General features: G+C 35.3%; 1 protein-coding gene across 1 annotated transcript; it reads left to right on the top strand.

Annotated features, from left to right (window-relative positions):
• Positions 1-1,042: 1,042 nt before the first annotated feature.
• slc30a2 (solute carrier family 30 member 2) lies at positions 1,043-12,763 on the top strand. Its single transcript, XM_014986044.2, has 8 exons — positions 1,043-1,683; positions 7,271-7,482; positions 8,648-8,794; positions 9,561-9,714; positions 10,351-10,570; positions 10,852-10,957; positions 11,698-11,832; positions 12,618-12,763. Exons 1-8 carry the CDS (start codon positions 1,601-1,603, stop codon positions 12,761-12,763), a joined length of 1,203 nt encoding a protein of 400 aa, XP_014841530.2. The 5' UTR covers positions 1,043-1,600.
• The last annotated feature ends 2,740 nt before the right edge of the window (positions 12,764-15,503 follow it).

Consider the following 15,503-nt stretch of genomic DNA (forward strand, 5'->3'; position numbering starts at 1 on the left):
CATCCTGATCAAAATGACAACTTGAAGTATTTTGATATTGTTAAAAAAATTTCTACATAAAAATGCATGAAAGGTTTATGGGAGAGTTTTACATTTGTACCAGTTGCACTTGATGTTAAATCAAATCAATTTAATTTATAAAGAACATTTACAAAACAACCAGTTGACTCAGGTTTTATATTAATTAGGTCTAAGTTTAATATCAGTTAATTTAAAGAAGTGCTATATTCGATAAATAAACACATTAATACTATCCAGACTCCATAATTTATAGGGCTGGAAAAAGAAGAAAAAAAAATCTCATTTAAAATTGTCCGCTATAAAAAATGTTATCTTCATAGTATAAAATGTATTTTATTCCCACAGTTCTTATGTTGTTGTTTTTTCTGTTCTTTTGGCCTTTTTCTTGTCAGAAACATTTCTGTTTCTTACTTGCTACACTTGCTTGAAGAGCAAAGCAGCTTGATGAAATTGACTGAAAATGGTAATCAGAAATAACATTTAAATCAATTATTTTAACTTCCATTTTATTTTAAAGATGATTTAATAATAGAAAACAAAAATGATTATGATAAATTAAAGACAAAAACCATTATGGAATTTTATTTTTCCATCTTCCCTCCAACTTTCTGAGTGTCCCACAGCGCCTCCTAGTGTTCCTCCATGTGCCCGCGGCCCTCACTTTGAAAAACTGGTTTAGATTGTAGTCTATTGTATGATAATAGTTCCTTAATCATATTATTATGTTTAAATTGGTTTTTGATTTGGTAAGAATGATTGCGAGTGAGTTTTATATTAAGACGGATTGATGAGTGATCAGGAAATCAACGGTAAGAACAGCATTGATATCTCAAAAAGGCATATCTCATACAATGCAATTATAATTTTATACACATAAATCAATAGGGCCGATCTGTATCAAATGGTTATTTTTCGATATAACTGAAATTGAAAATATAATTTAAGCCCTTCACGTTTTAGTTTTAATAAGGTGATTTAATCAGGGTTAAACAAGAAAAAAAGGGTTAAGTTTATTGCAGCATGACATGCATTGGATGGAACAATAGATATAAATGCAATTCAGATTTACTTGAATTATTTGTACCACTTGTGCAGTTTGTTAAATAAATATTTTGAATGTAGATTTGATGTGTTTTTGTCCAATCATAGTGTGGAGAAGTGACGCTCGCGCATGCTGACGCCTGTCCCATTAACTTCAGGTGTCCTGCGATCAGTCAGACTCTGCAGGAACAGCAGCAGCTGCAGCGCGCCGAGCCTCACTCCTCAGTCCTGCTGCAGCTTTTTCTTTATAGGCTTCAAGTCCAGCAAGATTTTTTTCTTTTAAAAGGAAAAAAAAAAAAAAAAAAAAAAAACCTCACAGAAAACTAAACAAAATTTGTTTTTGTTTTTTTGTTTTTTTTTGTGCTTCAGCGGTGGAATGAAGGAATTTACGGATTTGTCCTGAAGACTTACAGATCCCAGAATATGAGGTGTTGGCTGACTTTCTGCGTCGACTGAAAATCAGAGGAAATCGGATTCTCGACTAAGGAGGTGGAAGAAATATTTTTACATTAGAAAATATAAGTCTGAACTTATAAAAATGGATAATACTCCGACTAATTCAGAGAAATCCCATCTGATAGACGAGAAGAGCGCGAAGATGTATTCCTTAAAATTACAAAGGTGAGACAATAGCTCAATATCCACAGAATAATTTCCAATTTTACACGCATTTGATAGAAAAACACTTGCTTAAAATGTGAGACATGGTGAATGAGTTATTTGAAATGAAAAAAAAAAACTTCGTACAAATCCACGCATGGAAATGTCCCGCAGCTTGGGCGTAACGTGCGGTGCGCAGTTTGTTACTGTGCTGCATGTTCAGTATGGCTGACGCGGGCTGTTTTATGTGAATGAGCAAATTCATTTCCATGCTTGAGTTGTTTCTGGACAGCCTGTGACAAATGGCCCCGGGGGCCAGTTCACTGAGCAGCGCTAAAAACTCATCATCTGTCGTTAGAGAGGGAGCGCGCTGCATGCGGCGGATCCGTGCACGTCCAGACCGCATGTCAGCCAAAACTGCAGGAGGAGCTGCATGAAGCAAATCCTCACTTTGCTTAAGATGTAAAGATACAAAGGGACAAAGAGGCGGGAGAAATGAAATTAGTTGATTTTGAAGATGAGAAGTGTCAGATTTGTTCTGCGCAAAATGAAAGTAGGGGCTAAAATTTTAAATATTAGAGAATATTCTGGAGATTTTAATTTAAATATGTTTATCTTTGGATGTTAAACACAAATTTCAATCACTTTTCCTTACAGGCCTCATCTTGAGTCCGTTTCCACCATCTGATCAATAAATGTTTTATTTTGTTGGCAGTAAATCCTGCTAAGTTATTTCATGTTGAGGTTAACTTTTTTATTTCCCAAAAACAAACTGTGTTGTCCTAAGAAAGCAAGACCCTTAATTTTTTCTGCAAGCATCGAGGCCCCCAAAAGAGGAATCAACTCTTGTTTGTCGACATCAAGCAGAGGTGCAGAGAGGTAGACAGTTGAGCATATGGCGCCGCGTTTGGGATTTCACGCACCATTTGCGCCATTCCTGCGCGCTTGCATGCGCCTTTACTGAGTCATCGTTTGTAGTTTTTGTTTATTTAGGTGAAAAAGGTCCATGGGGCGACTAAAATACATACTTCAGTAAGTCAAATATTTGCCTTTAATTGATAGTGATTCTTAAATACCAATATATATTTAAAAAAATGTTTCAGATGTGAAAATGGGTAGAAGTTGTCCTATTTCGAAAACAAACTGAATATTTGAGTCGGAATTCTGCTCATGATATTAATAAAATGTTGGAAATATCAGAAAATAAGGACAAAAATTATAAAGGGAAATTTTAATCAAGATAATATGTTTACATCAAGGCCCAGTTTGCAGAACAGGAAACTATCATAATTTTTATAGGTGGAGACGTTGCACTTGAACAACCTGTTCGGTTTTTACCAGGGGCGCTTCTAGAGAGTTTCTTAAAGGGCCAGCAGGGCACTAAGGACCTTAAGGTGGCACAACTAAACCAAAAGCCAGAGTTTTATTAGAAATACCATTATGGTGGGAGGATCAAATTTATGTCTGATTAAATAACAAAATATATATTTGAGCCAAAAATAGATGATATTATGAGTTAGCACATCCTAGTTTAGCCCCTGCAAATTGATTAGAATAGATAAATGGATAGATTTTTGTTTTTTACTCAATAAGTCGCTTATATTTATGAAAACATATTGCAAACTGGCTCATTTTTTGCTAAAATATTTTGCTTTTTAAATCAACCAATGTTCATAATAGTCATGATTTAAAAGCTGGAATATTTAAAAAATGGTAGACATTATTTTGCCACTGAAGAAAAAAGGAACATATTGACATTTTTTGTAATACAAGATATAATACAATCTTTTGAGAATAGGAAGTTTATTTAGCATAAGTTAGGTCTGACCCCTTGCTTTGTCTGACTATAGTCGTCCAAAACCCCGAAATATGTAGTTTATAGTTATTTTGTAAGAAAGTCAGAAAAATGTTGTGTTTTTCCTGTAAATAAGTGTAACAGGAAAAAATGTGTTCTAATTAACAGCATCTGTAAATTTTCTGGGCCTTCTATACATGAAATTGTTATGGATATGAAATTAAGAGAATTGCAGGTTGTTGTTGTTGTTGGAAACCAAAGTATGTTTTTCTGAAGATTCAGTTTTTAACAACCAACAACCAAAAAATAAACCAGGACTTGCATTTGTGTAGTTAAATATGGTATGTATTTTTTGGTTTGCATTTTGCCTTTTATTTGACTTTGTGTTGATTTTGGAGCAGAACTGATTGTTAAAACCCAACAATGGTTCCATGATGCACTTAATGCAGAATGGAGCAAAACAAAACTTAGCAGCTCAAAATGTTTGAGTCTTTTCTTGGGTTTAAATGCACAAAGTTAAAGCCTCTGCCAAACAAAGCTTGGGTTTACAAACTTAAGCACATGTTAAGTTACAACCTTTCAAACATCAAATGTGAATTCAAAGAGGTACAATCAGTAGCAGAAAGATTCTCATTACAGCTGCTGTTTAAACTTTACATACATCCTTTGTAGTGGATTTATATACAAAGTGGTTTAAATGGACTTTTATTATGAAAATCCTTTTCAGCTATCAATTAAAACTAAAGCAGCACCTAAAAAACACATCAATGTTCCATTTGTTTCTTCTTTCTGTGAGATTCTCATGTTTTTTACCTTTACAATCACACCGTTCTTTGGTAATTTAAGTAATTTATTTATTAAATTACCATCATTACCATCATTATTATTTACATCTGAGGTTTCATTTCATTATGGAGGATTTTTGCTGTTTCTGAATGTCTGAAAAAAAGTCAGAAAAAGCCTAAAGATTACTGATTAGCAGATAAATATAATATTTATTAGATATATAGACTGATTGCATTTTCCCTGATCATGTTTTGCTACATAAACATAAAAACTCAGGTGCTTAAAGATAGTAAAGATGTTTTAGAAAGTACCAAGACTTGGATGTTTCATTGTCTTTCTCCCAAAATGCAGAAACTAAATCCTTTGTTTTTAAGGCTATTTCTCAGTTCTCTTTTGGTTATTCTAATAAATTTATTTCATTTAATGAATCCTGCATATTTTAGTATCCATCCGATACCAAGTATCTGCAGGGCCTGTATCGCCAATACTGGCACCGATACTTTTTATTATCATTAAACTTCTGGCCTTCAGGTGTTTTTGTGACTTTTTTTCCTCTCAGTTATTTTGTTCAAAGCTGAGAGAGAATTTGTACAAAGTTTATGTGTCTGCAAAATACTTTAATAACATTTTAACATTATTTGTGTTTGTGTTTGCTAAATAAACAAAATGCAAACTAAAGTTTTTAACTTGGCATCAATCCGATACTGATACCAACTTGGCATCAATATTATCGATATTTTGGATTGATCTGCCCACCTTCTGCTAATGTCTGTGAGTAAAGATACAAATCTATATTCAATTTGTTATGTTTTAAAGAAAGTTTTTGATATCAATATTTAGAGTGAAACTGTTTGGCCATTGCACACGACCATTGTTGACCATAAATACTGTTTATCTTTTGGTTACTGTTTATTTATCTAATCTCCAAATGATTTGGGACACAAACGAACGATATTTGACACTGAAAACACTTCAGTTTACCTAAATGTGCCTCTGAAGATGTAAAACCACTGAACTATCAAACAGGCTTTTCCCACTCTGCTTCTTCACTGTGAAACAGTGACGCTCGGTGAATTCCCTCTGAGGTCCTGACCACTCTGCAGATGCCTGCAGGCTTTGCCAGTGCTGCTTCACAGCAGCTGCAAAATACCAAAGTGCAAGTTATGCAGCTACACAACAGCAGACATCTAAAATTATATACAGCTCAATAAAAATGAATTTACCCTCCTCTGTTTTTGACCGACCAATCAGATCATCAAGCAAAATTTAAAATAAGACAAATATAGTCTAAATAGCAAATACAAAAATCTGTTTTCAAGTTATGATTTAATTTACTGATGTGAAAAAACTATCCAGAGCAATTAAACCTTTCTTAAAATAAGTTTCCTCTGGTATTTTAACCATTTGGAGGTGATTACCTCCAAATCTTTGAGGTTGGAGGGCCTCCATGCCATTCCCCTAATCTTTATCTACATGTCATGCTTTTCTATTAACTTAAAGTCAGGACTCTGATTGGACTGCTCAAAAACATTAACATTACTTCCAGTCAGAAGAAACATGTTGTAAAACTAAAATATTGTTTTAAAACAGAATCTGCCAAGCATATAAATAACCATAAAAGATTCTGTCTCTTTAAATAAAACAATAACTGTATAGGAAGATAAGTATGCTAATTAGATCACATTTTTCTCAAAACAGATTTGCAAAACAGAGTGCTATGTCATCCATATGTAAAAAATAATTTAAATAAATCCAGCATCCTATCAAGTGGAGCTCAGTGTGTGTTTATGGAGTGTGTGTTTTCTTGTCCCGTCGGTGTAATTGAACAGAATCTGTTTTCTGCTTGACTAGTTCTTTTCATTCAGGACATCCCCTGATAGGAGTGTGTGTGTGATAAAGGGAAATCGTGCAAAGCTTGCACTGATAACGTGGAGTGTGTGAATTAAAGTGTGTGTGTGGTTATCTCCAGTCCTGCCAAATTAGTTTTTTTCCACCTCATTAGCGACATCATTGCACCCCCATCACTGCACTTGGTAGGACCAGCAACCAGAGTGTGTGTGTGATGGAGGGGAGATATATATATATATATATATATATATACTGCTCAAAAAAATAAAGGGAACATTTCACTTTAATTTTGTGTGTGGCTCCAAATCCAGGCCTCCATTGGTTAATAAATTTGATTTCCATTGATGATTTTTGTGTGATTTTGTTGTCAGCACATTCAACTTTGTACAGAACAAAGTATTCAATGAGAATATTTCATTCATTCAGATCTAGGATGTGTTATTTGAGTGTTCCCTTTATTTTTTTGAGCAGTGTATATATATTTAGGGTATCAAAGTAAAAGGGTGACACGTAAGCCACACTTTTCAGATTTTTGTTTGTAAAGAAGCTTACATTTTTTTAAAATATTTTTAATATTTTTCATATTTACAAACTTTGCAAAATAGTAAAATCTGACAAAGTTTAATCAGTATAACTAATAATATAAAGTAGCAAAACCACAAGATGATGAAACATAAAACAAGCAAATTGCTCAAAATGTGTCATTCAGAAGATCAGCAGAAGCTCTGAGACATAAACTAACTGGAATAAATGTGAATCGGTTTTAAATGTATTCCCAGCTTGGTAATATTAATTCCTTGAGTGCTTTTTAATTTAAACAAACTGTGAGTGTTTGCTACTTTTCAAGGACAACACCAGTCGATTTGACCCGTTTCCTCCCTGAATAACTACACTCACCATTCATCCATCTGAGTAAACATTGATCGCAGAAGATTCTGTCAGGTTTCCAGTTTGAAATCCATTGTAGCTCTTCTAAATGATACTCCTGTCTGCTGCAACATTTACTCAAGAAAATCAATGGTGTCGACACCTAATGCACTGCAGATTTGCTGCCATTACAAGACAAACACATTATAACCAAACTTGCTGCAGGCTCAATGTGATATAAAAACATTGTCTACCTATAAAAACAAAAACATATAGACCGACATCTTTGACTTTGTTTCTGCATCCTCTTAGCTCCTTTGCAGACTCCAAAGAGCACTACCAAGACTTCCCTTTAAAAAACGGAGGAATGTCCGGTGCTATGGAGCTGAAGCGGCACGTTGGTGCACACTGCCATTTACCCAAAACTCTGGTTGGCGAGGAAAGTGGTGACAAGCTGCTGGCCAAGAAGAAACTCTACATCGCTTCTGCAGTCTGCCTCGTCTTCATGATCGGAGAGGTCATCGGTAAAAAGTTTACAATTTCAGAAATTACACCCAAAGATTTTGGTGAAAATGTAATAATTTCACTGTCCAAATAATCAGGTGTGCAACTTTTTAATTTTTAAATTAAGACATATTTAAATATATAAACAAAATATTTTTAGAGCAATAATGTCTTGTTGAAAACTGAATAATTTTGGTGACCAAATAAGTTCTTATTTTATGTTTTTAAGACAAATTTATACCAAAAAAACACCTTTTATAGGTTTACTTTAATGTTTTCTTTTTAGTAAAAAAAAAAAAAAACTCAGACTTTACTTCTTTACTAGCTCACAAATAGTGGAGGTACATCTCCAATAAAAACACAGCAGAAGAAAACCTTCTTTCCCTGAAAGCTTGATTGGTCCTGACAGCCGTCCCCAGTGGAAACCAGTGCAGTAATAGCTTCTGGAGTCCAGAAACACTTTGCTGATTCGTGATCTTGGTTTAGATCTTTGTAATCTAACAAAAAGAACTTGTCCTGACAGACAGGTAATTGGTTGAGCTTCACTGGTTTCCTGGTTTTGCTCCATCTGAAATTTGATTAGACTTGGTGTTGTTTCAATTACAGCTGGCTGTGGTTGTTTTTGTTTGTTTCTATGTGTTTTAGTGCTGCACAACCAAACGGGATAAGGTGTCATTAAATATGACTGGAAATAGCACTTTCTCTGTAAAGTAAGACACAAAATGTTTTTACAGATGCATCAATTTCATGCCATAATTTGGCCGCACATCAGGTTCCACTTAGGCCTGGGAGTATAAGTTTGATGTGCAAAAGGAAATGGCTTCCGATCATCTTTATTCTGTGCACAAATTGTTCAGTGGATTAGATTCTGTGTAAGCACAGACATTTTAATAATATGAAAAAAATGACAAAGATGACAAAAATACATATTTTAAAGGTTATGTAGCATGTGCAATAATGTAAAAAGTTAACTTAGTTGCTAAGTGTGTAAACTGGCTGACATTCCTTTACCGACTACTGAAACATTCAAAATGACTTGCAATAAAAGAGTAAAACCTGAGGCTACATCCTAACTATGAAGCTCTTAAACTGCATGTTTAATCACCAAAGAAAGCCGTTGTTTAAAGTTTAGTTTATTACTCAGAGGATTCTGTCAAGCATACAGGCTGAGTGTGTTTCAAACAGGAGGCTACCTGGCTCACAGCCTGGCCATCATGACCGATGCCGCCCACCTCCTCACCGACTTTGGGAGCATGATGGTGAGCCTGTTCTCCCTGTGGATCTCCTCCAGACCGCCCACCAAAACCATGACCTTTGGCTGGCACAGATCAGGTCAGAATAATCTCTACTAGTTATTTTAAAAAAATAATTGGAAATGGAGATGATGATAATGATTTTGACATACAGTAGGTGATAAGAATAAAGAGTGGAAGCAAAAAATACAACTGTAGGACTAAGTGCTGCTTTAGATATTGATGTAAAAAATAAATACAGTTGATATTCTTGAACTTTGAAAGGGGACATGTCATGTAAAAATTCACATTTTGTACATTTTTGTACTTCCATTTGTACAATGGAATGTCTGGAAAATGAGGCTTTTGAAAAACCTCCAGAATGTGCAAGTCAGCAGGCACTGCGCCTCACCTAGCAACCAAGGCAGAACTCTGCCTGTTACCTAGCAACCAAGGCAGAACTCTGCCTGTTACCTGGCAACCAAGGCAGAACTCTGCCTGTTACCTGGCAACCGAAGTAGAACTCCTGCATGTTTCCTGCCACTGAATTCGCTGTACAATGGAAGCTGTAAAAGATAATTGTTTTGTTGTTGACTTACCAAACAGAAACCACTCGCTGCATTCTTGTTGGTTGTGCAGGAGGCTCTTTTTCTGCTTTTCAAAGAAGTACGGTTTTATAATTGCGCATCTGTTTGCAGCCATTTTAAACATGTTTAGTTCCTGTTGAAGGAAGCATAACAAGTCACATTTAAATTAATTTACAGTATATTCCAACTTTTACATCTCAGGCAGAAGCTTCCTGATCTGTAAAGTTTTGGGTTGTTGTGCAGTGAGGTGATCGGTTCCTGGTTCTGCTCTCCTCACAGAAATCCTGGGAGCGTTCATCTCCGTCATGTCCATCTGGATCGTTACAGGAGCGCTCGTCTACTTAGCCATCGAAAGGATTGTACGCAACGACTATGAGATTGAGGGCCATGTCATGCTGGTCACTTCTGGATTCGCCGTCATTGTAAATATTATGTAAGTACTTTGTTATTTAATAGCTTTATGCCAAATATATTTTAAAAAACAGCTAAGGTGTCACAAAATTTAATCACTTTCTTTCCTGTCTGCAGCATAAAAATGCATTAATATTAAGCAGTTGAGTTTGTACATTTTTGTTTAATTTATTGTTTCTTTAAGTAATAATTTATACAGTTTCAACAAAACAGGCTATCTTCAGTACATTTTAATATAAAAATAATCTAATAAAAATGACATAAAATCCAAACCATTTATTTTTCATTATATTTTAACTTAATTTGGAAGCTCAATATCTTTTTAAAAATAAACCAATCCAGTTTGTTTGATCTTGATCAGAGTGAGGATTTTAAATGGTTTATAACTGGCACTAATATGCATTTTTCAAGACAGATATTCAAATTTTGATGAAAGATGAAACTGTGTTAATGAGGATTACATTCCTCCTTTATATCAGCATGATGGTTATTTAGTAGAATGTCTACAGTAAGTAAATGTAACTAGTTATAACCCAACTCTGGAACTAAATAGCCTTTAGTTCACCACATCTCTTCACTGCAAAAGTAATAAATAAAGTGAATCCCAGCAGAATCAGAAGTGATTTCACTAAAAGCTGATCTTTCTGTGGTTCTGCAGAATGGCCTACATCCTTCACCACTCCACCACCCTCCACCCTCATGGCAGAGGCTATCAGCAGATTGACGAGGACGGTCAGAGCCCCGTCAGTCACGGCCACTCCCACATGCTCCTCGGTAGCCATGGCAACACGAGCGTCCGTGCCGCGTTCATCCATGTGCTTGGCGACCTGCTGCAGAGCATCGGCGTCACGGTGGCAGCGACCATCATCTACTTTCGGGTCAGATTTAGATTCTTGTTAGGGTGAGACTGAAACGTCAGTTTGATCCTGTCGGCTCTTTAAAAGATTCCTGAGTGATTAAAACTAAAGTTTCATGCATTAAAAGTTCATATTTTGCAAAGTATGTATAGTATTGCGACAAAGTAGATGTTATGTGCCAAGAAAACAGCATGGAAAAATCTTCAGTTTGTTTTTCTTTTCTTGCCTTCAGCGTGTTAATATCTAACGTCAGCAGGAAGCGCCATCTGATGGGTTTTTCCTTTTCCGTTTTGTTCTCTCAGCCGGAATACAAAGTGGCAGATCCCATCTGTACATTCCTGTTTTCTATCTTCGTCCTCTTCACCACCCTCACCATCCTCAGAGACGTCTTCAGGATACTCATGGAAGGTACAGGAACATGTTAGGAGACATTATCACTTTTCAATTAGGAGTCTAGACCATCTGACTAAGTACCTGCCACGTTTCTGTAGAGCCTTTAAAAATCCTAACGTATTTTTTTTATGCAACTAAAAGCGATAAATTAAGACAAAGCAAAAGGTTAACAAAACAGAAAAATCAACAGAAAAGCAATTTTTTTAAGCGTTATTAATTGGACAATCTTTTACTTTGTCAACTTACATACAAAACTTTCTACTCAACTGAGAAAATCTTGTTCCTGTGTTTGTATTTCTGGTAATTCTAGTGAATCTTAAGTTTGATTTCTGTTTATCTTTCTTTTATTTATCACTAGTCTCTTCCTGAGTTCTATTAATTCAAATCTATTTTAATTATGCGGATTCTGCCCTTTTTTCTGCGTTTGCGTCCTCAGTAATGACATTATAAGACAATATTAAAGAAACTAAGAGCGAAGCAGCATCAACCAGTCAGTGCAGCACGTTTATGTAGGACAAAGCCACAGCAGATGGTCGTATCCTGAGGAAGCAGTTAGACTGAAAGTGTCTTCACACGTCAATGAACCTTAAGATAAATAATCTAAAACTTGATACTTCAACAAGAACATGCTGATGGTGCTGCAGTCAAAGGCAACAATAAAAATGAAAAACAAATCTTGTAAGTACACTGACTGAACTGTAGACTGATCTGTGCAGTGAGCGAGTCGCAGTAATTAGGAGTCTGCTGTTTTTCAGGATCGCCTAAAGGAATCGAGTTCAACTCTGTGAAGGAAGTGCTGCTGACTGTGAAAGCTGTGAAGTCTGTTCACTCTTTACACCTGTGGGCCCTGACGCTGGGACAGTCGCTGGTTTCTGTTCATCTGGCAATAGGTAGCAGAACAAACGTGAAAGTGAAACTAAAAGGAGAGAAATAAGAATTTTAAGGTCTGGGAATGTTGGGATTCATCAAAAATATACAGGTTTTAACACTTCTGACACAAAATACATGTACATCATTGTGAGACATGTAAAACGGCGTATTAGGGCCACTGTAGACAGAAAAAAGGAATACATTTCTGTCAAAACAAGAAAATATCTGATATTAAAAAAGTTTTCTAGACAAAACAAGAAAATATATGAGCTTCAAAAGCTGGAAAAATCAGAAACTTTGAGATTAATCTCAGAAATAATTCCTTAAAATTAAATAATATTTAACATCTTTTCACTTATCAGTCCCTAAAGGATTTCATGATTGCTTTTATGATTTTTTGCATTAACAATCACTAATTTTGAGAATAATTTAGAAATATTTGCAAAAGATTTCGCACTTATTTGATGGTTAATGCGACTTTTTGTTCTGACGGCATATTAGGGCCATTACATAAGAAGGGAAGAGTAAATTTCCACTGAAAACTCATAATTTTTTATATTAATTTCAGAAAAAACTAAGAAATTAATGAGTTTCAAAAGTCAGAAAGTTTTGACTTTTGGAAATTTTTTTAAATGTTCAAAAGCAAAAAAATTAAACTTTGACTTTTGAAACTCAGAAATTTATTTGCTTTTTCTAGAAAATTTCTGAGATTAATTTCAGATTTCTTTTTCTGGTGGAAATGTTCTTTATTTCTATCTACAATGTCACAAGTGAAATGTTCCCTCTGTCTCTGTTTCCCCATCAGAGGAAGGCGCCAACGCTCAGTCGGTGCTTCAGGAGGCCACAGAGCTGCTCTGCAACAAGTTTGGTTTCCAGAACATCACCGTCCAGGTCGAGCTTTACTCTGAGGAGATGAGCCACTGCTCCCACTGCCAGGACCCCAGGGACTGACAGGCAGACCCGAATCAACTGGACCCAAACAGACTTGGAACGACTCAAAGACACGCTCACAACATTTTCCACAGGTCGGGCTTCACTGCTGCTGACAGTTGTGCCACATTCATCCTGCAGCTTCCTGTTGAAGGAGATGAACCGGCTTTTTTGGCAGATCAATGTGTTGGACAGAAAGCTACAAGAAAATAGACAGCAAACTCATCCATGTGTTTGTAAAGCATGCAGATGATGGCGATGGGGCTCCATGCTAACGTTGAAGGTCAGAGCTAAAGTTTATAGCTTCACAAAAGGTGATGCATTTGCTTTTCACCTCATTAAAAAGAACTTCACAGACAGACAGTGGTGGGCACAGCTAACTAAAAATACGCTAACCCTGACACACTGGTTCAGCTATACTGTTACCAAAACATTGTTTAGCAGAAGCTAATGAGAAAGCGCTAAACTTAACTGCTGCTTAAACCGTCTCCACTCACTAACTAAACTAAAAAGATGTCAAACTTTATTCAACTGAAAGTTTACAAAACGACCAATTAAATTAGCGCTTTTAGAATTTATCCCAAAAATGTATTTAGCAGAAACTAAGTGTGCTCAAAGTTAGCAAAAATGCTAAAGAGCTAAACAAAAAAAACTATTATTAGCACTTTAGTTAATTAGCATAAGTGTGCCCACCACTGCAAAACACTAATAATAAAGCATAGAAAGCATGCTGGCTTAAAATATCCCATAAGAAAGAGCATTAGTAGAAAAAAAAACAGTGAATAATTTTAACTAGCTGAGCTGAATGCATTGATTTAAAGTAAAGAATCTACAGCTTTTGTGCATACATCTGTAAAAAACAACCTGAGAAACAGAATGTATTTTATCAAATACAAAAACTGATGTAGTTTTTATGATTGTCACTTTTCCACTGCCAACTCTCCAGACACAATCTTCTTGTCAATGGAAATCACTGCCTGGTAATATTTATACACCATAGATTGTTGGATTGGAGGTACCACTAATTTCCAGACTTTGATGACATTAGTACTTTTTTCCTTTCCTTTGAATCATTGTAATAAGCTTTTATTGTTCCAGAGAAATAAAACCCAGGAGATCTGCTTGTCCATCAGTAAAACCTGCTCTCACATTTTGGAGAACACAGAGAAAATTGTCTTTAGACGGTTTGTACTGATATGTTATTATCTACATACGTGGTTCCAACAGAAGCCATACGAAGTGCTGATTCCAAAGGTTATTTTTAAAAATTAGAAATAGAAAAGTTATTGGCAAAATAAACTCGTAACCAGAAGATGAACCTAAAACGTTATTCATCGCACGGAGCATCTGATGACAGATTTACACATGGATGAATTTGATGACATCTACCAACAACAATGTCATCATATCTGTTTTCGCCTGCTTTCTGCTGCAGATTGGACAAAATTTGCAAAGTCAAAAATCAGTTTCAAAGCTCATAAATGTTTATTTACATTTGGCGTTCTAATGGCAGTGACCAAAAATGCTTCCAAAGTTTCTGTTAATGAGGAAGAAAAGCTTAAATCTGCTTATTGCATACAGGTGGTTGGTACCATATAAATACAGAAACCTTCCTGAGATCAATCACTGTGAAAACTATCTATTTTATTAAACTTATATGCACAGCTGGAACCATAGAACCAGTCCTTGGTTCCCAGTTTTTGCTAAGAGCATAGTTTTTTGGGCAATCATCACAGAGTGTGTGTAAAAAATTAAACATAAAGATTTTTATATAAACTATTCATTATTGTCCAAGTGCCAAGGGTTCTGGGTGATGATCCCTACTCTAAATCCCTCTCTGTGTTCCTAAATGTTTTTTTTTGTCTAATATTTCCCATTTGAAAATGCTAGGCTTCAGAATATAATATCTAGTACTTCTTAACATCACAAATGTAGCATTTCAGGAGAGATTATAAGCTAATTTAGGTTGTTTTAGTGGCAATTTGTAATAAATTTAGTTCAAATTTGACAAGTTACAGCAATGAAAAGTTTAAAATAACACAGAAGTTACTAATACTCTGGAGTTCATTGTAGTTTAAAGGGAAAGGAGTGAAAACGGAAGAAGAATCCATTACAGATAAATACAAAAGAATGGAGTAAATTCCTGTCAAAAAACTCCAAAGGATTATGATTAAACTCAGAAATTTGTAAGAAAAAATAAGAAGATTTCTGAGTTTAAAAAGACAAAGATTTGTTGAAAAAAAATCAGAAATTTTGAGATTAAGCTCAGAGATTTTCTAGAAAAACAAGATTTCTGATTTTGAGAAGTTGAAATTTTTGACTTTTCAAATTTAGAAATTTCCTTGTTTTTTCTGCAAAAATTTTGAGATTAATCTGATTTATGATTTTCTTCCTGCAAATGTTAAATTTTTCAAGTTGTTTTTTTTCTGTCAAATTTTAGAGTTTTTTGACAGAAACTTAGTCCTCCTTTTTTGTTTTTTCTGTACCAACACGCTGTGGTAGCATCCAGTTGACCCCCATGAGGTCGGAGGGCAGAAATGATTTAGTTCTGCAAACTGACGATTAGTTTCAGCTTCACACCAACATTCATCTCAGCCATCTCTCGTCACTGCAGCATTCATCCATCTACAAAATGCTCCTTCATCCTGTGAGCTTCTATCTGCTCTTTGTCTCTGTAACTCACTATGTTTGCCACTTCGTATGTAGCTAGTTCTGTGAAGGAGGAGCAGAACAGGAAACTCTGAAAGCCTCATCTTCCTCC

Source organism: Poecilia mexicana, unplaced genomic scaffold, assembly GCF_051168715.1.
Source record: "Poecilia mexicana isolate PSO_F unplaced genomic scaffold, ASM5116871v1 scaffold_21, whole genome shotgun sequence".
NCBI lineage: Eukaryota > Metazoa > Chordata > Actinopteri > Cyprinodontiformes > Poeciliidae > Poecilia > Poecilia mexicana.

Bases quoted from the DNA above. Each gene is read 5' to 3' on its own strand.
- slc30a2 (XM_014986044.2), top strand. From the start codon at position 1,601: ATGGATAATACTCCGACTAATTCAGAGAAATCCCATCTGATAGACGAG. The intron at 8,795-9,560 runs GTCAGAATAATC...CTCTCCTCACAG, and splicing joins CTTTGGCTGGCACAGATCAG to AAATCCTGGGAGCGTTCATC. The intron at 9,715-10,350 runs GTAAGTACTTTG...GTGGTTCTGCAG, and splicing joins GCCGTCATTGTAAATATTAT to AATGGCCTACATCCTTCACC.